Source organism: Leucopleurus acutus (genome assembly GCF_964270905.1).
Source record: "Leucopleurus acutus genome assembly, chromosome: 6".
Taxonomy (NCBI): Eukaryota; Metazoa; Chordata; class Mammalia; order Artiodactyla; family Delphinidae; genus Leucopleurus; species Leucopleurus acutus.
This window is the reverse complement of record NC_139149.1, coordinates 116,326,662-116,346,300: the sequence shown is the minus strand read 5'-3', so window position 1 is coordinate 116,346,300 and position 19,639 is coordinate 116,326,662. Positions and strand designations below refer to the sequence as shown.

Sequence of the window (19,639 nt, the reverse complement as noted above, 5' to 3'; positions counted from 1 at the left end):
CAGATGTACCTTAAGGAAATTTCAAAGGATACAGGGTTCTAAAGTTCACTTGCTCTATACTTTATAATCACCTCCCATGATGTAGGCAGTGGAAGCAAATGAATCTAGGTTTAAAAATACACTTTAGAAGTGCTTTTCTCTTTTCACTATCATCTCTGGAAATGCCCATTAGGATCCTTAAATTATTTTGCTTTTCCTTTCCATCCCTTTACTAACTAACTGAATTTGCTACTTTAAATGTCTTGCTAAAATATTTATCATTTTCTATTGAGCCTACTGCTCCAATCTGTGCTTATAATTCTGGCTCCAGTTTTATTTTTTCATATTTAGACTTCTAAATTCTTACCATATTTAATGGCTCTAAAAATACCAGATACAATAATCACACCTAAATTAAGCATTAACCCCCGAAGGCAGTTACTGGGCTATGACCCCAGTGAATTTCACGGCTGCTGGCATGGGAAATGGAGAAGAAATCAACACTCAAACCTGTAACTGGAAGTACCCAGATATCAGAGGTCTTCAGCAGAAAATACATTCCGCAGAATTCGTGATCAGCATAAGCAGTGTGCCCAAGGCTAGGAGGAGCAAAGGAAATGCAAATAAAGGACGCTGGGTCCCAGACACCCTGAGGGCGCTGAGGACAGTGGCAAGAGTGCTGCAGGTGCCCTGAAGACACAGATGGCACAATTAGGTCTTCTTAAACCGGGACTCATTATTCTTCGCTCCTCCAGCACTCAAGTCAGTCCAAAAACACATTCTACAATTCCAGGTGGCCACCGATGCCATGAAGAGACTAGTCGGGTCGGACTCTCGTGGGTGAGGGGCTGGAGGGAGGACTGGTGTAGCCGGCAGGCAGGGAAGGCCTCTGAAGAGGCGACATGTGAGCAGGGACTTGAGCGGGGGTTTCTGTGACAGGTCCTGATACTGGCCACCCGGCCGAGAGGCCGGAAGCCGCCAGCCCACAGCACAACCCAGGGGAGGAGGCGGCTTGCCCCGCAGGAAAGCAATCAGGAAAGCAAGCCGCTAATTACACCCTGACAACAGCCCCGCCCCACCTCCTATGGACAGAGGGAGCACAGAGGGGACAAACCTCAGCTCTGGGATCCCGCTGAGCTCCCGCAGGGCAGCTGCACCCAGTGTCCCTCCCAGGGCTTCCCGGTGGGGGGAGGGGGGCAAGCTGACCCACATGTGTAGGAGAAGGACTCCTACCCAGGCCTCACTACCCGCGACCTATGTGCCCCGCAGGCAAGAGCATGGGAACCTGTGACTGTCAGCAGCTGGGGACCAGGAAACCCTGTGAGCTCCGAGCTACTTGTTCTCAAGCTGTCGTCAGTTAAGAAGTGAGCTCCTGCTTCTGATAGCAGCCCTGGGGAGAGGAGCCCCCGAGGGGACCAACCTCTGTCTGAGAGGAAGGAAGGGCACCCAGCCTCAAGGCTCCATGAAACCTCTGTGAACCAGATCACTCCTCTGACTTAAACTGTCTAGGGCACAGGAAAAAAGCGAATTTTATAAAACCAACATCATCTTGATCGTAACACCTAATGACAATACACAGACACATTCGAACAAACACCCCAGGTTAATTTCACTTGAATAAAGATACAAACTTCGATTTTAAAATAGTAGTAAATTGAATATAGTTCTGCAGTGGACGGATAATAGTCTATGACCAAGCAAAGATTATTTTAGGAATGAAAGACTTGCTCAACATTAGGAATTCTATTAATATATGATAATCTCAACAGTTGCCAAAAAGATATTTGATAGCATTTAACATCATTCCTGATTTGATGCCTGGAACAGTGCCCAGGATATGCAGGTGATCAATAAACGGCTGGTGAGTGAATGAACACTGACTTGGTTCTTCTTTGGCTGCGCTACGCGCCGTGTGGGATCTTAGCTCCCTGAGCGGGGATGAACCCATGCCCCTTGCGGTGGAATCGCAAAGTCTTAACCACGGGACCACCAGGGAAGTCCCGAATACTGACTTCTGAAACAAAATAATTTATAATCATAAAACAAGTTTATATTAAGGTTTTTTTTAAGGGTAAATAAAAACTAGTAACACGTGTCCAACTTAAGAAATTAAAAAAACAAAACAAAACAGAAAAAACTCAAAGAGTAGAAGGAAGGAAATAAAGAAAACTTGAAATATCAGCAAAAAGTAAAATCAAAGATACAAAGTGAAGCTCAGCAAAGCCACAATTCGGTGGTTTTAAGAGAGACAAAGTGCTGTAAAAAGTGATTTAAAAAAAGGAAAAAGCACAAATAAGTAATATTATTAATTTAAAAAAAACCTAAATTACAAATAGAGCAGATGTTTTCAGAGTTCTAGCAAAAGCTTTTTTGCGGGCTTCCCTGGTGGCGCAGTGGTTGGGGGTCTGCCTGCCAATGCCGGGGACACAGGTTTGAGCCCTGGTCCGGGAAGATCCCACATGCCGCAGAACAGCTGGGACCGTGCACCACAACTACTGAGCCTGCACGCCACAACTACTGAGCCCGTGTGCCACAACTACAGCAGCCCGTGTGCGTAGAGCCCGTGCTCCACAACAAGAGAAGCCACCGCAATGAGCCCGCGCACCGCAACAAAGAGTAGCCCCCGCTCGCCACAACCAGAGAAAAGCCCGTGCGCAGCAACGAAGACCCAACGCAGCTGAAAAAGAAATAAATAAAACAATAAAATAAATTTTTTAAAAAAATGCTTTTTTGCAATGAGCTTGATAGTTTATTTATTTATTGCGTACGCGGGCCTCTCACTGTTGTGGCCTCTCCCGCTGCGGAGCACAGGCTCCGGACGCGCAGGCTCAGCGGCCGTGGCTCACGGGCCCAGCCGCTCCGCGGCATGTGGGATCCTCCCGGACCGGGGCACGAACCCGCGTCCCCTGCATCGGCAGGCGGACTCTCAATCACTGCGCCACCAGGGAAGCCCCAAGCTTGATAGTTTAAAAGAAATTAATAACCAGAACTGACTCAGGAAGAAATAGAAGCCTGAATACGCCCATAATTAATACAAAAATAAAAGCAGTAGTTTAAATTTTTCCCACAAAAGAAACACCACACTCGGATGGTTTCACAGGTGAGTCCCACCAAATTGTCAAGAAATATATCATTCCATCGTCTACAATCTGTTCCAGAGAGAAGAAAAGGACGCTCCCCAATTCATTCTTAACCTGGGGACAAAAACAAGACGAAGACCACATGAAGAAGAAAATCAGGGGCCCATTTCACCCACGAATATAAGTGGAAAAATACTAATCAGCAACTAGAATCTAGCAGTGGATAAAAAAGATAGCATATCACAGCAATGCTGGTTGTATACCAGGAATGTAAGAATAGTTTAAGATGAGAAAAGCTATAAGTGACGTTTATCAAATTAAAAGAAGACAACAGAATCATCTCAATCAATGCGGAAAGAACATTTAATAAAATCAACACCCGTTCAAGATAAAAGCCCCATACTGGGAAAAATCGTACTTTCTCAACTTGTTTTTGCTACAACGATATCAGGAAGGGGTAGCTTCTAGAAGCATGTCCGTTAAAAATCAGGAAGGAAACAAGATTGCTCACTCTCACGACGACTAGTTCATTACTACCCCAGCCAGAGCAATTAGACCCTAAAAAGAAAACCGTGAGGACAGGAAAGGAGGAGGTGAAGCCGCCTTGACTCGAGGTGGCACATGGGCTGGGGTCAGAAGGCCTGGGTGGGAGTCCCCGCTGCGCGCTGACCAGTCCCTTGGCCTCCTGGAGCACCCCGCCCCCCGTCTGCATCTCAATATCATCTACCTTAGTATCCAGTGGCTATTACAGCACAGACCACAAAAGCATCAACAGACGCATTTTTGAACGTAATCAGTTTATCGAGGAAGCTGGTTATGAATCAACAGCACTCCTACCTACCAGCAACAAACGGAAAACAGTTTTTAAACATGCAGCACTTACAATAACTGAACGAACTCTGCAGTACCCAGACAGAATCTAACAAGAGATGTGCACGACCTCTACAGAGAAGATCCTCAACATTCACGGAAAGACCCAAAGGAAGGCTAAGTAAGTGCAGCATCTTGTGCGTGAACACGCCCACTGAACCCAAGAAGCCGGTTATAACGTTTACACGGCAGTGGAAAGGGCCAGTAAGAGCCAAACTCCCAGACGTGGGGCCTTATTGTAAAGCTACAGGGACTGAAGCAGGGTGGACAGGGCAGGGCCAGCGAGACAGTGCAGCCCACAGCCCACAGCCTGGCCCACCGCCTGCTTTTCATACAGCCCACGAGCTGAGAATGGTGACCTTTCACTTTCTTAAACACTTGAAAAAATATTTAAAGAAGAATACTCTGTGACACACACGAAAGTCCTATAAAATTCACATTTCAGTGTCCATAAATAAAAGTTGATTTATGGATACGTTCACGTGCGTGTTGTCTACGGCTGCTTTCACTACAATGGCCACACTGAGTACTGGGCACAGACTGCACGGCTCTCAGAGCCGAAAATATTTACTACCTGGCCCTCTACAGAAAAAGTTTGCTAGCCTCTCGTGTAGAGAATCCAGGAAGAGCCTTCATATACAGCAGAGGCAGCATCACAGATCAGTGTGGAAAGGAGGAAGAACTGGGGGGAAAAATTGTAGCTCTACCTCAAGGAATACAGGAAAATCAACTCCACATGGATCAAGGACTTAAATGTCGTAAGAAAGCATTAGTTTTTTAAAGAGAAGAAATACCTTTCTGGCCTTAGAAGAGACAAGGATTTCTTAACGAAGACACAGAAAGCACTAATGACAAGGGACAAGACTGAAGAATTTGACTAGATTAAAATTAAGAACTGAGTAATCAAGAGACACTGAAGAAGGACAAGGAAAAGTGAGTAAATGACGCCGTTCATGCGACTTGACCTCCCTTGACTCTCTACCCCACTACCTGCTACTGTGTTATTTTTCTATAAAACTGATGTTTTGAAAGCTGTCTTAAGGATTTCACATTTAATTCTGTAGCCCATTCAAATTCTCTTTGCTTAACTGGTTTTAAGGCTCAATTTTAATTCATTTTGTTCACACCAACGACGCCCACTACAAACATGTGAGCCACATACGTAACTTAACATTTTCTTCTAGTTTCGTTAAAAAAGGCAAAAGAAATGGGTGAAATTAACTTCAATGAATTTTTAATTAACATTGTCCAAAATCTTGTTTCAACATGCAGTCAATATAAAAATTACTAACGAGATGGTTTCTGTCTTCTTTCCTTCTATGTCTTCTATAAACCCGCTGCGTCTGTTAAGCTCACAGCACACTTTTCAGTTCAGACCAGCCACTTCCGGGTGCCCAAATGCATCTGACCAGTGGCTCCTGCACTGGTCAGGCCTACCTTCCCCTTTCCAGAGGGGTGGGCTTGGGCTGCTCTTTTGATCTCTTAGTTATCTAGACAGACTATATTTTAGGCAATCATTTTTTCCAAGAAGAATCCAAGAGCAATATTTTTTGAGCCCTCGCATTACCTGGGTATGTCTTTCATTATTTCTGCATATGAGACGCCAACCTGACTAAATAATAAGAATCTTGGGTCAATCTGTTTCTCTCCAAATGCTATAACCACTATTATTATTCCATTTTCTTCGGGCATTTAGGGCTGCTGAGAAGTGTAAAAGCAAATCTGACTTTGGTTCCTTTGAAAAGAACCTATTGGGGCTTCCCTGGTGGCGCAGTGGTTGAGAGTCCGCCTGCCGGTGCAGGGGACACGGGTTCGTGCCCCGGTCCGGGAGGATCCCACGTGCCGCAGAGCGGCTGGGCCCGTGAGCCATGGCCGCTGAGCCTGCGCGTCCGGAGCCTGTGCTCCGCAACGGGAGGGGCCACAGCAGTGAGAGGCCCGCGTACCGCAAAAAAAAAAAAAAAAAAGGACCTATTGTTTCTTGCCCTACGGTATACCTATAGAATAGTTAAAAACAAACAAACGAACAAAACCTCAATCCCAACAATACTGCCAATATTGTGAGTTCTCTTTTTACCCAGAACATAACAGCCCTTTTAAGTGCAGGCCCACCACAGGTTAAGCTTCTTGCTTTTGTGAAAGTACCAAAGCACCTCTTAAAAAGCATACTTTTATGTTTAACACCACATTAATCTAGGTCAGAAAACCATTTAAGCGTCATGCCTATCACACTTTACTTGGAAATCTGAATTACTGTTCAAACTGCAAACTTCCAAGTTGTGGCAGAAAACCGCAGAGCAAGGGGGCTGTGTGCCTGCTCTCCACCACCCGGCGGCCGGCGGTCAGGCCATCCAGGGCTCTGCGCCAGGAGAGCGCCACTGGAGGGGCTGGAAGCACCAGCCACCAGTTAGTGTGCGGCTCCCGAGGCCGCAGCCCCTCCTGTTCATTTCATCTCTGCCAAGGGCTTCCTCACATGTTAGCATTCCTTCTCTTCCATGTCCTTCTTTCTCTCCTAACTTTTGTTCAGTAGCTCTGAAATTCACCTAGTCAACAGGTAATGATCACTCACTTATGTCCAATACTATGCGAGCCACGGGAGGGGGAAATGAGATGCACGGGTCCTCACCTTATGAGATTCCCTTCCGAGGGAACGCCAGTAAGTGGCCTTTCCTGGCTCCTTTCCCTCCTGAACCATTCAGCCCTGAAGCCATGAGGTGGGCAGAGCAAGGAAAGCACCTGCACGGGGTGGGAAGCCTCGGGGGCCCAGGGTGGGGAGGGGAAAGGGAGGAAGCGGGCAGCAGTCAACGCAGGCTGCAGAGAGGGCAGCCGTGCGGGGAGGCTGGCTAGTCCAGGAGCGGCGGGGAGCTCGTCCACAGGGCAGCGGTCACACTGTTGTTCTGGCGAGGGCTGTTGGAACCCAAGGTGGGTGAAGAGGGCAGCCACACAGGCCAGGGGTGACAGCAGCAATGGGGACTGGCTACATGCAAGAGGGAGTCATGTATAAACTCATCTACAAAGGATAACAAGAGCCAGGTTTCACACTGTTGGAAAAGAGAAATACAAATACAGAAGCAGAAAACTGGCACACACACACACACTCACTCACACACTTTTTCTCTTTAGCTCTGACCAGCGAGAGGGCCTGAGAGCAGAAACACTTCAAAAGCAGTGAGCACACCTAGTGAGCAGATCGTGGTTTCTAAAGACCCTTCTCCACTGCACGGAACCAGGGCTGAGGCAGGGAAAGTACAGGCAAGGCCTAGAACATCTTGGCGAACCAGCAAGAAAGGAAGAACTCAAAGAATGACAGGGGCAGAATGAAAGGACACAGAAGCCAGTCTGAAGGAGCCCCCACTGGCCAAATCAGAGGCCATGTGAGCGTTAAAATAACGATAAAACTAAATTGGAAACCATGAGCCCATAGTGATATAAATAATTAAAATGAAAGTTAGTGAAGAACAGGATACTTACGTGGTTCCAAAGCGCTTCCCCACAAAATATTATTTACTACAAAAAGTAACCTGCCAGTGGAGAAGCCTGGCAGACACCGTGAGATCCGAGGCAGAACTAGCAGTAACGGGACAGATTAAAACACATGCCCCGTGACGGGACCCAGTGAGAAGAGCAGGGCCTTGCTTCTGGGCTATTCCCGCCCAAGACGGTAACAATGGTAACAATGTAGCAGCGCTCATTTCCTGGGGAAGGTGGCCCTGTTGTAGTGCAGAGAATGCCCCTGTTCAGAGAACTTACTCGGGAAAGTATGCGGGAGTGATATCAGCAATTTGTTCTCAGAGAGTTCAGAGGGGAAACTTCTTTGTATTGTACGTGCAACTTTTCTCTAAGTGTAAGATTACTGTGAGAATTAACTGTGGCAACACATCCAGGCACGTGGCTCAGGGCCTGGCCCGTAACAGAAGCTCACCAACCCCGGCGCACGATGACTGTTGCTGCCACCCCAGGATGGGCTTCGGAGAAGGCCTTCCTTCCCTAGAAGCTAAGCCGCCTTCACCCAGTCGAGGGCTGAATGTGGAGCCCAGACTAACCCGAGGAGCAGAGCGGGAGCGGCCCTGGAAGGAGGGCCATGACACACACTCCTTTTTCACATTAAACATCCCGATCAGTCATCTCTGAAGTATCTGAAAGTGCTCAAAAGTGGTCCTCACAACTTTAAATGTCTTCTAAATCTGCTTTTCTTCAAAAGTAGCTTTTAAAATTGTTTAAAAGTATTTTCTTTGCCTTGTTTAGCTGTTACTATTACAACATAATTGTCTATCATTTTTCACTGCAAGTGACTATCTGTAGTACGGTAAAGCTTTTAAAAGCTACCTGGAAACCTAATCAGTCTCAAAGATATTAATATGCGGAAATTACTCCTGAGTTTCAAAACCTAACAAATAAAACTTTTATAGCACATCTTGTTTGTAATATGCAGTACACATGGAAGAGTACTAGGATACAGTGTATTTATTTGTAAATAATTTATAAATAGCAATGTCTAAAAAATACACATTTCTACTTTAAGATCTGTTTTTCTCTAAGGGATTTAAGAATATTCTCTAAAATTTATAGCTTATGTAGAGCAAAACCCTGACATAAAACAAGCCCTTCACTAAGTGGCCGTCAGTCCTGGCCTCTGTGACAAGGATTATGGAAAGGCTTTATTCGTCATTAAAGGGTTCCGCCGGCTGGGGAGAGGCCTTCGGCCAGAAGGAATGTTTTAGAGATTTGATCAGAAAACCTTGATAATGCTCCAATATGAGAAATTATACATGCGTCACTGCTATAAGTAGGAAATCGAGTATTTCAATGCCAAGCATTTCAGTTGTCCTCGACTCCACAGCACCGCTGTGACCCGGATCCCTAGAGAGCGGCAGGGCCGTGCCCTTGGTTCCTCCAGCTCGGTCTCGCTGACATGGCCATGTGGCCCAGATTACATTAGAAGCTCAAGGAAACCTAATTTATTCATCCAGGTCTGGTCCTTCCAGCAACAGAGCTTCCCTGGAAGCTGCTTTTCAAGTCGTAAGTAAACACACAGGAACAATAAAGAAAGGGGAACTAGCAAAATAAAATAAACGTGTTTCTCACTTAAAACAGTAAGCACAAATGGCTATGTTTCAGGATGGACCAAAATAACTAAGAATAAGAATAGTTACTAGGAAATAAATGTCTTTGTTTAAAGTGAAGACAAAGACATATGGACTTCAGGATTAAACCAGTTCCAGGAACGAGCTGCTCCACCCAATCCACACAGCACAGGTTCTGCCCCTGCAAACTGGGGGGTGGGGGAGGGGGCGGCTTCTGGTGAATCTGAGATGTGTCCCCAAGCAGCCCACGGGCCCTACTGCGTTAAGACCCTCTGCCCAGGAGCAGAATAAGAGCTGGGCCCCAGGCCTTGGGCGTGAGACCTCGGCAAGGTACGGAGACGCCCGGACCCCAACTTCCTCAGCAGTGCAGTCCTCCCCCAGTATCCGGGGATTGGTTCAGGACCACCCCCGAACCCCAGACACCAAAATCTTCGGATGCTTAAGTCCCTTATGTAAAATGGCGAAGTGTCTGCATATAACCAAGTCACATCCTCCAGTATACTTTAAATCACCTCTAGATTATTTATAACACCTAATACAGTATAAATGCTACGTAAATAGCTGTAAATTTAATGTAAATGCCATGTAAACAGTTGCCAGCACTGCAAATTTAAGTTTTGCTTTTTGGAACTTTCTGGAATTTTTTTTTCTTGAAATATCTTCTGTCTGACGTTGGTTGAATCTGTGGATTCAGACCCCATGGGTGCAGAGGGCCCACTGTAAATCATCGATGGTACCGGGCAGGGCTCTGAACAAGGTGGTGAGATTACAGGAGATGCTGCATGGGGAACGTGACTCTCCTACCTCTGTCACCCACGGACCTGCAGTCCACCTGGACCAGCAGAGACAACTGGAGACCCGCCCTGCAAGGCTGCTCTGTGCTGGGCTTCAGGGGACCAGGCCAGACCTGCACCAGCAGGCCAGCCAAGGCAGGCTGAGCCGGCAATGGCTCAGCTAGATCATTTTTACGCCACTCCTTGTAAGCCTTGATTTCTAATGTGTTTGTTTTTTTTTTTCCTAAAAAACCGTTTCATGACATCTCATGGATATTTTCTAGTCTTCCTACCTGCACAAACTAGCGAGAATTACCCTTCAGTCAGGGCAGCGCACCTGCAGTCTCTTCCTGTCGACCGAGCCCGAGTCTGGCAGCTGCAGCTTCTGTGACGTGTGACGAAATCTCTCTTATTTGTCTACCTTCTGCTCCCAAGACTACCCCCTGCACTTTTCTACAGTCAATTTGTGTAAATTCACTCTGAATCCTAACCCTAACCAACTGACGTCCACCCTGTGGCTTCCACAGCACAATCCCCTCCTACCTTCATTAACGCGTCACAGTGAGTACAGTTAACCCCAGGCTCCACACTACTCCGTAACTGAATGTCCACCTACAGGCTTAGGCTGTCAAGATCAGTCAAACTCAAGGTATTTTTTTATGCAAAGCACAGAACTTTGGAACTGAGGCCAAAATTACTTAGCGTGACAGAACTAAAATCTAGGAAAGTATAGATACAATATGATATGAATTTTAAGTTGACATTTTGAGTAAAAATATTTGTCACATCATTCACTGAGTAAACATATTAAAGAGAAGATGATGACCATTCAATTTGGAAATGTTTATAGGACTATAGCTAATTCTTATAATCCAAATTGTTAAGTCACATATATATTTTTTCAGGTAAAGTTTCCTCATCCACATAACAAACCACATCACAGGATATACAGAGAAGGCCTACGTCCTCATAATTATCTTCACAAAGTTCAGATACATATAATGTTTTGATGGTTCCTAAACCACTTTTGTGGTCTACAATATATCCATGGTATATTATCTGTAAGTATTTTGAAGTGATACTGTTGATAATTCTGTTTTAAGGTTTTGTTTTTGTTTTTTTTTTTTTGCGGTACGCGGGCCTCTCACTGCTGTGGCCTCTCCCATTGCGGAGCACAGGCTCCGGACGCGCAGGCTCAGCGGCCATGGCTCACGGGCCCAGCCGCTGCGCGGCATGTGGGACCTTCCCGGACTGGGGCACGAACCCGTGTCCCCTGCATCGGCAGGCGGACTCTCAACCACCACGCCACCAGGGAAGCCCCTGTTTTAATTTTATATCCAGAACTCCAAATCCCCAGCCTGTGTATTGGAAAACACTGTACTACTTGGGAATGTAAAACTATCCCCTTATTTCCAAATAAAGAAAGAAAGAAATACAAAAACCCTGTAACTCTTCATGATTACAATCAATTTCAGTGGTTCCCCAGTTTAGTTATTAAAGTCTCACCAGTGAAGAAATATCGTAGCATACGTTCCCTTTTATTTCTTTCATAGCAATTTAAACAGGAACAATATTCTTAGCAAAAGAACATCCAATAATACTAGGACCATGAACTTCCAAACTAAGAATACATTTATCAGGCGCAGGATTTCAGTTAAGCAGGGATTTGGAATAGCAGTTTTCTAACAGGGTTAAGAAATTTGTAATGAAATTGCACCATCTAGCTACCAAAATAAGAAATAACTTGACGATCTATCCAGATCACCAAAGTAAAAGAGAATACGACCGAAACCCCTGACTTTCATATAAGAATTGAGGTAATGACTATTAGCTATATTCTACTTATTACAATTAAAATATAACACGTTTGTGATAAGATCATTTTATCCATCAAGAGGCATTTCAAGATACAAGAGGTTCTCATATGCCCAAATAAGTGCTTCTCTAAGACAGTCATCCATAATCTCTATGATGTGTGGGTGCTACCTTAGGTCCTTATGACAGCTTTCCTTCAGAAGGGCAGTGAAATACATACATGCAGGTCCAATTCAACACACGCTCAGGTTCCCATCTGAAGAGATGTATGACCTCTAGCAGTCCCAGTACAATACATGGTTTATGTGACTGAGAAGATGAAGAGAGCAAAATCACCAAAACGTTAAATAAACGAAGAGAAAGAAATCTACGAAGAGAAATAGACTCTGAGTCTATTTCAAAATAAAGAATTTAAATGCAAAGAAAAAGCATCTGAACTTTAACATTCACAGAACAGATATAAAATGAAAAAAACACCCGAGAGAAGACTGTATAAAAGGAGATTGAAAAATTAGGAGTGAGAAATCTTTAAATGGTCCTTTAAACTGAGTGAACCATCCTTGACACTGCTGGTTATTCTCCAAAGCATCTTCATTTATAAAGCTGAAAAAGCAAGCATTTTTAAAGCATAAGGAACACTGTCATAAAACTGCTTTTCTGGTTTTTTTTCAAAAACTTCATAAATCTGAAGGAAAAAAATACTTGGCATGGGCTAATATCGTACTATTAACAAAGTTTATATTTCCTCTTGAAAAGAGAGCAAGTAAGTCAGGATGATGAAGAAAATGCTCAAAGCAATCTGACTCACATATTTATTCTATAATGTATTCCTCAAGTCCATTAGCACAATAAGGAACGGCTTTTCTTCCAACACAACTTCAAAGACAGGCTGGAGAGATGCCCAGATTACAAATATGTACTTCCTTAGCATTGAAAAAAGTGCTCCTTCCAAAAAAATTAAAAGTACCGAAACTAAGGGCACACTAAAAGTTATGTGAGAGCAAACACCTACTATTTGAATTTCTGAATAAGGTAGAGAAGATAAGCAATTAATATTATGATTAACACATAAAAATCATAGATAGATACGGTCTGCACATAGTCGTCCAATCACCGCTCCGTGAAATCAGCAGTGTGCACTGAAGTGTGGACACCAAAGAGAGAAGTAAACATACTCTGCAAGCACTCTGAAACATTTATAAAAACTGACCACAAACTAGGCCACAAAGGAAGTCTCAATTCCAAATAATCAACATCATACAGACCAAATTCTTTGAACATGCAACTATATTAGATACTGCTAAAAAAAAAAACAACAACTTTTTAGAAACCGTTATGTTTAAAAACTAAAGACCAGGGCTTCCCTGGTGGCGCAGTGGTTGAGAGTCCGCCTGCCGATGCAGGGGACACGGGTTCGTGCCCCGGTCCGGGGAGATCCCACATGCCGCAGGGCAGCTGGGCCCGTGAGCCATGGCCGCTGAGCCTGCGCGTCCGGAGCCTGTGCTCCGCAGCGGGAGAGGCCACAACACTGAGAGGCCCACGTACCGCAAAAAGAAAAAAAAAAAAACTAAAGACCAGACTCCTAAATAGCCCACGTGTTAAAGAAGAAATAACAACCAACTACTTCATATTAAAATTCAAGGAGTTTTTAGTATTCAAAAAATTTTAAACTTAAGGATATAAAGCATGCTTAAAGGGAGATGTACAGTCTTAAATATATTTGTTTAAAATTATAAAGACTAAAAATAAATGAGTTGTGTCTTTTACTCAAGAGGCTAGAAAAAGTAAACACCCAAAGAAATTAAGAGGAAGAATAAAGAGTAGATATCAATGAAATGAAAATAAAAGTGAGTATCTACAAAACCAGGAGTTGATTCTTTGCTAGAGGCTGTCTCCTTCAATAGTTTTTTCAAAGTCTTATCAAAGGAAAAAAGATGCAAAAATTTTGGAAGAAAAGGAAAACTATAACTATAGATATATTTTTTAAATCATAAAAGTATCTCGAAACATCTTTTTGCCATGACTCTGTAAAATGGGCATGAAATAAGCAACTTCCTAGAGAAGCTCCGTGGAAGGGACTGCTGGTTGACCCCCGTGCCTGACCTCTCTACTTACAGCAAAGCTTCCTGCCCTGTGTGCAGCCCACATGTGGTAGCCGTGCTGGTTTCAGAACCCTCGGCCCCTAGCCAGGCAGGCAGCCTCCGCCACTTACCCAAGTGCCTTGCAAAATCATCATTTTCTGACCATGCCAGGCAATGAGAAAATCTTGCAAGTTGTGGTCTGTAGTAATGGAACCTCTGACTGCTAGCTAAGCAAACGGATGCCTGGAATAAAGGTGTCACTTCACAGACCCCTTCGTGACAAAGATCTGGCCAATATAATGTAAATGGAAGTAGTGTGCATCATTTCCATTAAATAGCCTAAAAGAGAAGAGGTGGGCCCTTCTCCTACTTCCCTTTTCCTTCTTGCTGGCTGGAACGCAGTCGCGAAGGCTAGAGCCGACAGCCGTTGTGGCCCACGAGGTGCCCTGAGGAATGGACGTCACGCATGGAGGAAGGAGGCAGAAGGGTCCGGATCACCACCACCTCCAGACTGACTCGGGACCTTCCAGCTCACTTTAGCCACTGTTGCTTCAGATCTTTCCTGCACCCACAGGTAACCCTAATCCTAACTGATTCGAATATTAATTACCATAATAAACTCAAAAAGAAATAGGAAATGGAATAGACTCGCTTAGGAAAGTGACTTGGTAAAACAAACAGAAAGGACCAGTTTGAGAGAACAGAAAAGCTAGCAACAGAGATGCCAATACTAAGAAAAGCGAGAGAGGAGGAAGACCCGGCAGTGGAGACAGAGGAGAGGTGACCGGCACGGAGCAGGGGTGACCGGCACCGAGCAGGGGCGCCAGAGAGGCACGCTGCTGTCCTGGGAGCCAAAGGGAGAGGGCACATCCAGGAAGAGCGCCCAGGTGAACCAGGTGCTGCCGCTAATTCCAGTAAGATGAGGACTGAGCGTCACACGAGGAGGATTTACCAACCAGGAAGGCAGGTGACCTTGACGGGAGCAACTCAGAAGAGTCATTCACAAGAGGATGGGAAGGGGTGCACTGTAGCTGGCGGGTACATCCAGTTCCACTGAGGAGCTCTGCTATGTGGGGAGGCAGGCAGGGGAGCAAGGGTGAAAACAGCTCCGACCAACATCGCAACAGGACCTTCTAATGGAGCCACACAAACTGATTCTAGAGCTCATGCAAAGCCAGAAAGATTTAGGAGTAACAGCCAAGACAACCTGGGGTGTGGGAGGAGTGGAGGGGAACAATTAGAACGTCTTTCCCAGACATAAAAACATAGGACTTAAAACAGCAGAGCCCAGAAATACACCCACACACGAGGGGTCTGGGTTCACTAGAGGGCAGCACCACTTACAAGGAGAAAACAAGCAGATCTCTACCCACGACATAAACAAAAACTCCAGATTAGAGACCTAGATGAAAAAAGAAAACAAACTATTTTAAGAAAACTATTGAGACCATCTCTACTACCAGGATAGGACAGTTTTTTTTTTTAAGGCAAGAGCAGAACAACTTATAAAGAAAAAGGCTGATTAAATTTTATATCAAAATAGGAAAGTTCTGTATATAAAAAGACATTAAGTTAGACAAGTAACAGACTGGGAAGATGTTTACAGCATGAGACACAAGGGATTATTCCATGACACATGTACTATATGCAACCATAACATATACCATATATGATATTTATTATTATAGGATATATGACATATGCAACCATTTTACACACACACACACACACACACACACACACACCAATAACAAAAGGAAAAACACCACTAAAGAAAATGGGCAAAGATGTGAACAGGCAACACACGAGAAGAAACCACAGTGTCAATTCCAAAAGCCACAAGTGCTGAAAATGGAAAGATTTTTCATAAACTTGGCACCAAAACTCATGTGAGGTTATTTTTAGCATTCTGCCCACCCCCTTAGTGGGACTCTTAATCCATGCTGTTGTGGAACTGTTCATGCATTTGATTACCTCTGACCTCAGTAGGGATTAGAGGATATACAGTATATGTACCACAGCACATTTCTAAAACCAAATACCTCTGGCATCAGGAGTTCTGCATACAGGACTGTGACTGAACTGACACCAGACGGTTGATATGAGGCCAGAGCAATCAATACAAAGCCCCTAGCACAGAGGGAGGCAACAGGTGTGTGTTGCTATTAATATTAAATTAAAGAAACAAGAAGATACAATCGTACATCCTTCAGATTGGGCAAAAAGTTTGTTAAGGGTGACAATTTAACAAATGATGCTGGAACATTTGGATACCATATGCAAAAACAAATAAATAAACTTCAATATACCTCGCATTCTATACAAAAATTAACTCAAAATATAAAACCTAAAACTATGAAACCTCTAGAAAATATATGAAGAAACCTCTATGACTGAGGGTTAGGCAAGACTTCTTAGACACAACAACAAAAGCACAACCAACAAAAAGAGCAAACCCCTACATTTGACTACTTTAAAATCCTAAACTTCGGCTCTTTGAAAGACACTGTTAAGAGAAGGAAAAGACAAGCCACAGACCGGATGAAAATATTTGCGCATCATGTCTGATAAGGGTCTCGTATCCAGAATATAAGAAGAATTCTCAGAACTCAACAGGAAGAAAACAACCAGCCTAATTTTAAAAGGGGCAAAAATATTTGGACACTTTACCAAAGAAGATATTAGAATGGAAAAATAAGCACAGAAAAGACGTTCAACATCATTAGCAACTAAGAAAATGCAAATCAAAACCACAGGAAATTAAAAAGACTGGCCACACCAAGTGCTGATGAAGGTGTGGAGGAACTGGAACTCAACTGCTGGCTGGAATGGCAGGTGGTGCAGCCACCCAGGAAGACAGTCTGGCAGTGTTTTAAAAAGGTGAACACGCATTTACCACATGACCCAGCAGTCCCACTCCTAAGTACTTACCCAATGGGATGAAAGTATGTGTCCACACAAAGACTTGTTCACAGCAGCTCTGTCTGCAACAGTCCCAAACCGGAAACAACCCAGATGTTCCTTGGCTGATACGTGGGTCAGCGCACGGCGGTACACCCACACCGCCGACTACTTACTACTCGGCGGGAAAAGAAAAAGTGAACTGTTGATACACGACGCAACGTGGAGATATCTCAAAACAATCAGGACGGATAAAAGGAGCCAGACCCAATAAAAAGTATATACCAACTGAGTCCATTCATATACAGTTCTAGGAATGCAAACGAAAGTGCCAGAAGGCAGATGAGCAGCTGCCGGGGACTGGGGGAGGGGGGCATGGAGAGAAGTGGGTGGGAGGGATGCCCAAGGCCACTTCTGAGGGCGGTGGGCACGTCCGTTATCCTGGCTGTGGCCGCACGTTGTGTGGCAACAGAGGCTTTCATTCCATCTGGAGAACAAATGGGTATAGCCTTTGACAGCACCTGGTGAAACGGCAGCTCTGCCCGCGCTCTGGCGAGCAGCTCCAGGTCTGGCACGGCCTCTGAAGGACGGGGGTCGCAAATCACAGGCCCAGGCCTGGTTCTGCTGTTGCGAATAACGTCTCTTTGGAACGCGGCCACACATCTGTTTACTGGTATCTATGCTACAGCCGTTTGCAAGCTCGTCAGCAGAGATGAGACGTTACAGTGGACACTGTATGGCTCTGAAGCCTTAAATATTTACTGTCTGGCCTTTTACAGAGGACGTTTCCTGACCACTGCTGGAGAGAGACACTGGCTCTTGTGCGCCAGGGCACACGCGAAGGAGCCCGTGGAAGCACTGTTCACAAACAGCGAAAGGCTGAAGAATCCTAAATGTCCATCAGTAAAGGAATTAATTACTGACAAACACTGGAATACCATTCATCAATTAAAATGAATAAACTAGATACATCACGCTGTCTGAAGAAAGCAACTTGCACAACAAATCAACAACAGGATAAAGTTACAAACTCACAAAGCAATGCAGATACACGTAAAAGTAAGGAGCACACCAAATGCATCTTAGTGGTTTTGCCCTCGTGAGAACAGGATCAGAGCGAGGACAGAAAGGACTTCAACTTTCCCAATACATTTTAACTTATTTTTGAAAATCTAATTAAAATGTTTTTAGAAGACCCACAAGTTAAATTTAAATCTGATGTCTATAACATACCAAAGAAAAAAAAGCAGAGAACTTGCTGACTTTTCCCGCCCAACTGTAATACACATCGCCCCTGACTTCAGAACACTCGCAAACTGTACTCCTTTAAAGCCCCAAATGTTCACCAAACGAGGGAATTTTTTCCCTTTTATCTTCTGAAGTCAGAAGATCTACTAATCTGAAATTTACTCTTCAGAGGAAACTGAAACACAGGCCTAGTGTGCTTTGCAGAAAAACATAGCTATAAAATTTAAAGCAACTGAAGCGTCAAAGGTTACCTACAGTAACAGCCCGAGGCCCACACTGGAGGTTCCTGACAGGGTTGCAGAAACACTGCCAGGGACACCGGGACAAGTCCTCAGGCCTATGAAAAGGACTATGACATATTAAAATTCCACAGCAATAGACAATAAACTGCAGAAAGAGTTTTTCTCTTTTCAGAAGAGCTGGCGGTGGTGTTGCCGGCAGAACTCAGGCTACGCTACTCTCCCATTACTGCTGTAAAGGGCTCCCTCTAACGGTGGGCTCTACCATGCAGCTCTCCTCAGTAGCTATTAATCCTGCAGGCCGTATCTGCATGCCAAACCAGGACATTTTAAGCAAAATTATCTAAAACAAATAACCGCTCATTCAACTGGAAGGAAAGAAAAGTGTCTGTGGGAGTGTGTGTGTAAAACTTACTGGAACTGTTGGCTGCTGATAGAGCTAACTAACCAAGAAACTTCTGTTAAAAAACCCCAAAATAGGGCCTCCCTGGTGGCGCAGTGGTTGGGAGTCCGCCTGCCGATGCAGGGGACACGGGTTCGTGCCCCGGTCCGGGAGGATCCCACGTGCCGCGGAGCGGCTGGGCCCGTGAGCCATGGCCGCTGAGCCTGCGCGTCCGGAGCCTGCGCTCCACAACGGGAGAGGCCACAGCACTGAGAGGCCCACGTACCGCAAAAAAAAAAACAAAATGAAGATTTATTCTTATTTTTTTAAGGCGCGATAACAGAAACCTCCCCGTGGCATTTGAGGCACACTACCCGGCCTGCAGGTATTCACCCCAGGTCACGTGCCCAAGGGCAGTGGCTGGTAGGAGGCCGTGGGTTCCAACAGAGCCACATCACACACCTGTAAGGGAGACGGCTGGAGGCCACATACAAATAGCACGTGCATTTAAAAGCCAGCCCTGAAAACTTCCCCCGACTCTTACTTTGTCATCAGCCAGGGCCATGCAGACAGCCTGCCCACTCTGTGCAGGGAGAAGGGATGCACCCGGCAGGAAGGGGTCAACAGGGGGTCAGAGCAGAACAGGCCTTGGACCCTGACTCCTGAGCTCCCAAGCAAGGCCACTGCCCCACCCAGGACGGGACTGGATGTGGGTCCGGGGAAGCAACGTCGCACCCCAAAAGCCCCAAATCTTCTATCCTCCCACCTGGAGGGTGGGGGAGATGGGAAGGGGCTTGTAAACACGTAAACAGACATCACTGATAATCACAACACTTGAAAGATGCTTCTAGTTTTTAAATGTGAATGTGTGAAACAGACTGCTACAATGCCACTGTTGACAAAAATCATTTTGTTACCTTCTCTCCAGGTTTGGGTGACTGCTGCAACTTCTCATAATCTTTCTTAGTCTCCAAAATTTTTTTGACAAGTCCTCCTGTTGAAAACCAGTGGTTTTATGTTAAAGTGATTCTCTGCCCTAAGAAGCTATCCTGTTCTAAAGGGGTGGGGGGCTGGGGGTGAGGAGGGATACTTAGTTCTTATCCTTTCTCTCTCTACACTGAAACGGCTTCAGATAATCATTGTATGATAAAAGGTCAAAGTAATTCTCTCAGCCTACTGTAGACTAAGGA

At 45.0% G+C, this 19,639-nt stretch overlaps 1 protein-coding gene across 1 annotated transcript in view; it reads right to left on the bottom strand.

Annotated features, from left to right (window-relative positions):
- TRAF3IP1 (TRAF3 interacting protein 1) overlaps positions 1 to 19,639 on the bottom strand; it is a 66,565-nt gene that overhangs the window by 17,597 nt on the left and 29,329 nt on the right. The window contains exon 14 of the mRNA XM_082840883.1: positions 19,367 to 19,443. Within this exon, the coding sequence (XP_082697009.1) occupies positions 19,367 to 19,443 (77 nt within the window). The remainder of the gene's footprint in view (positions 1 to 19,366; positions 19,444 to 19,639) is intronic.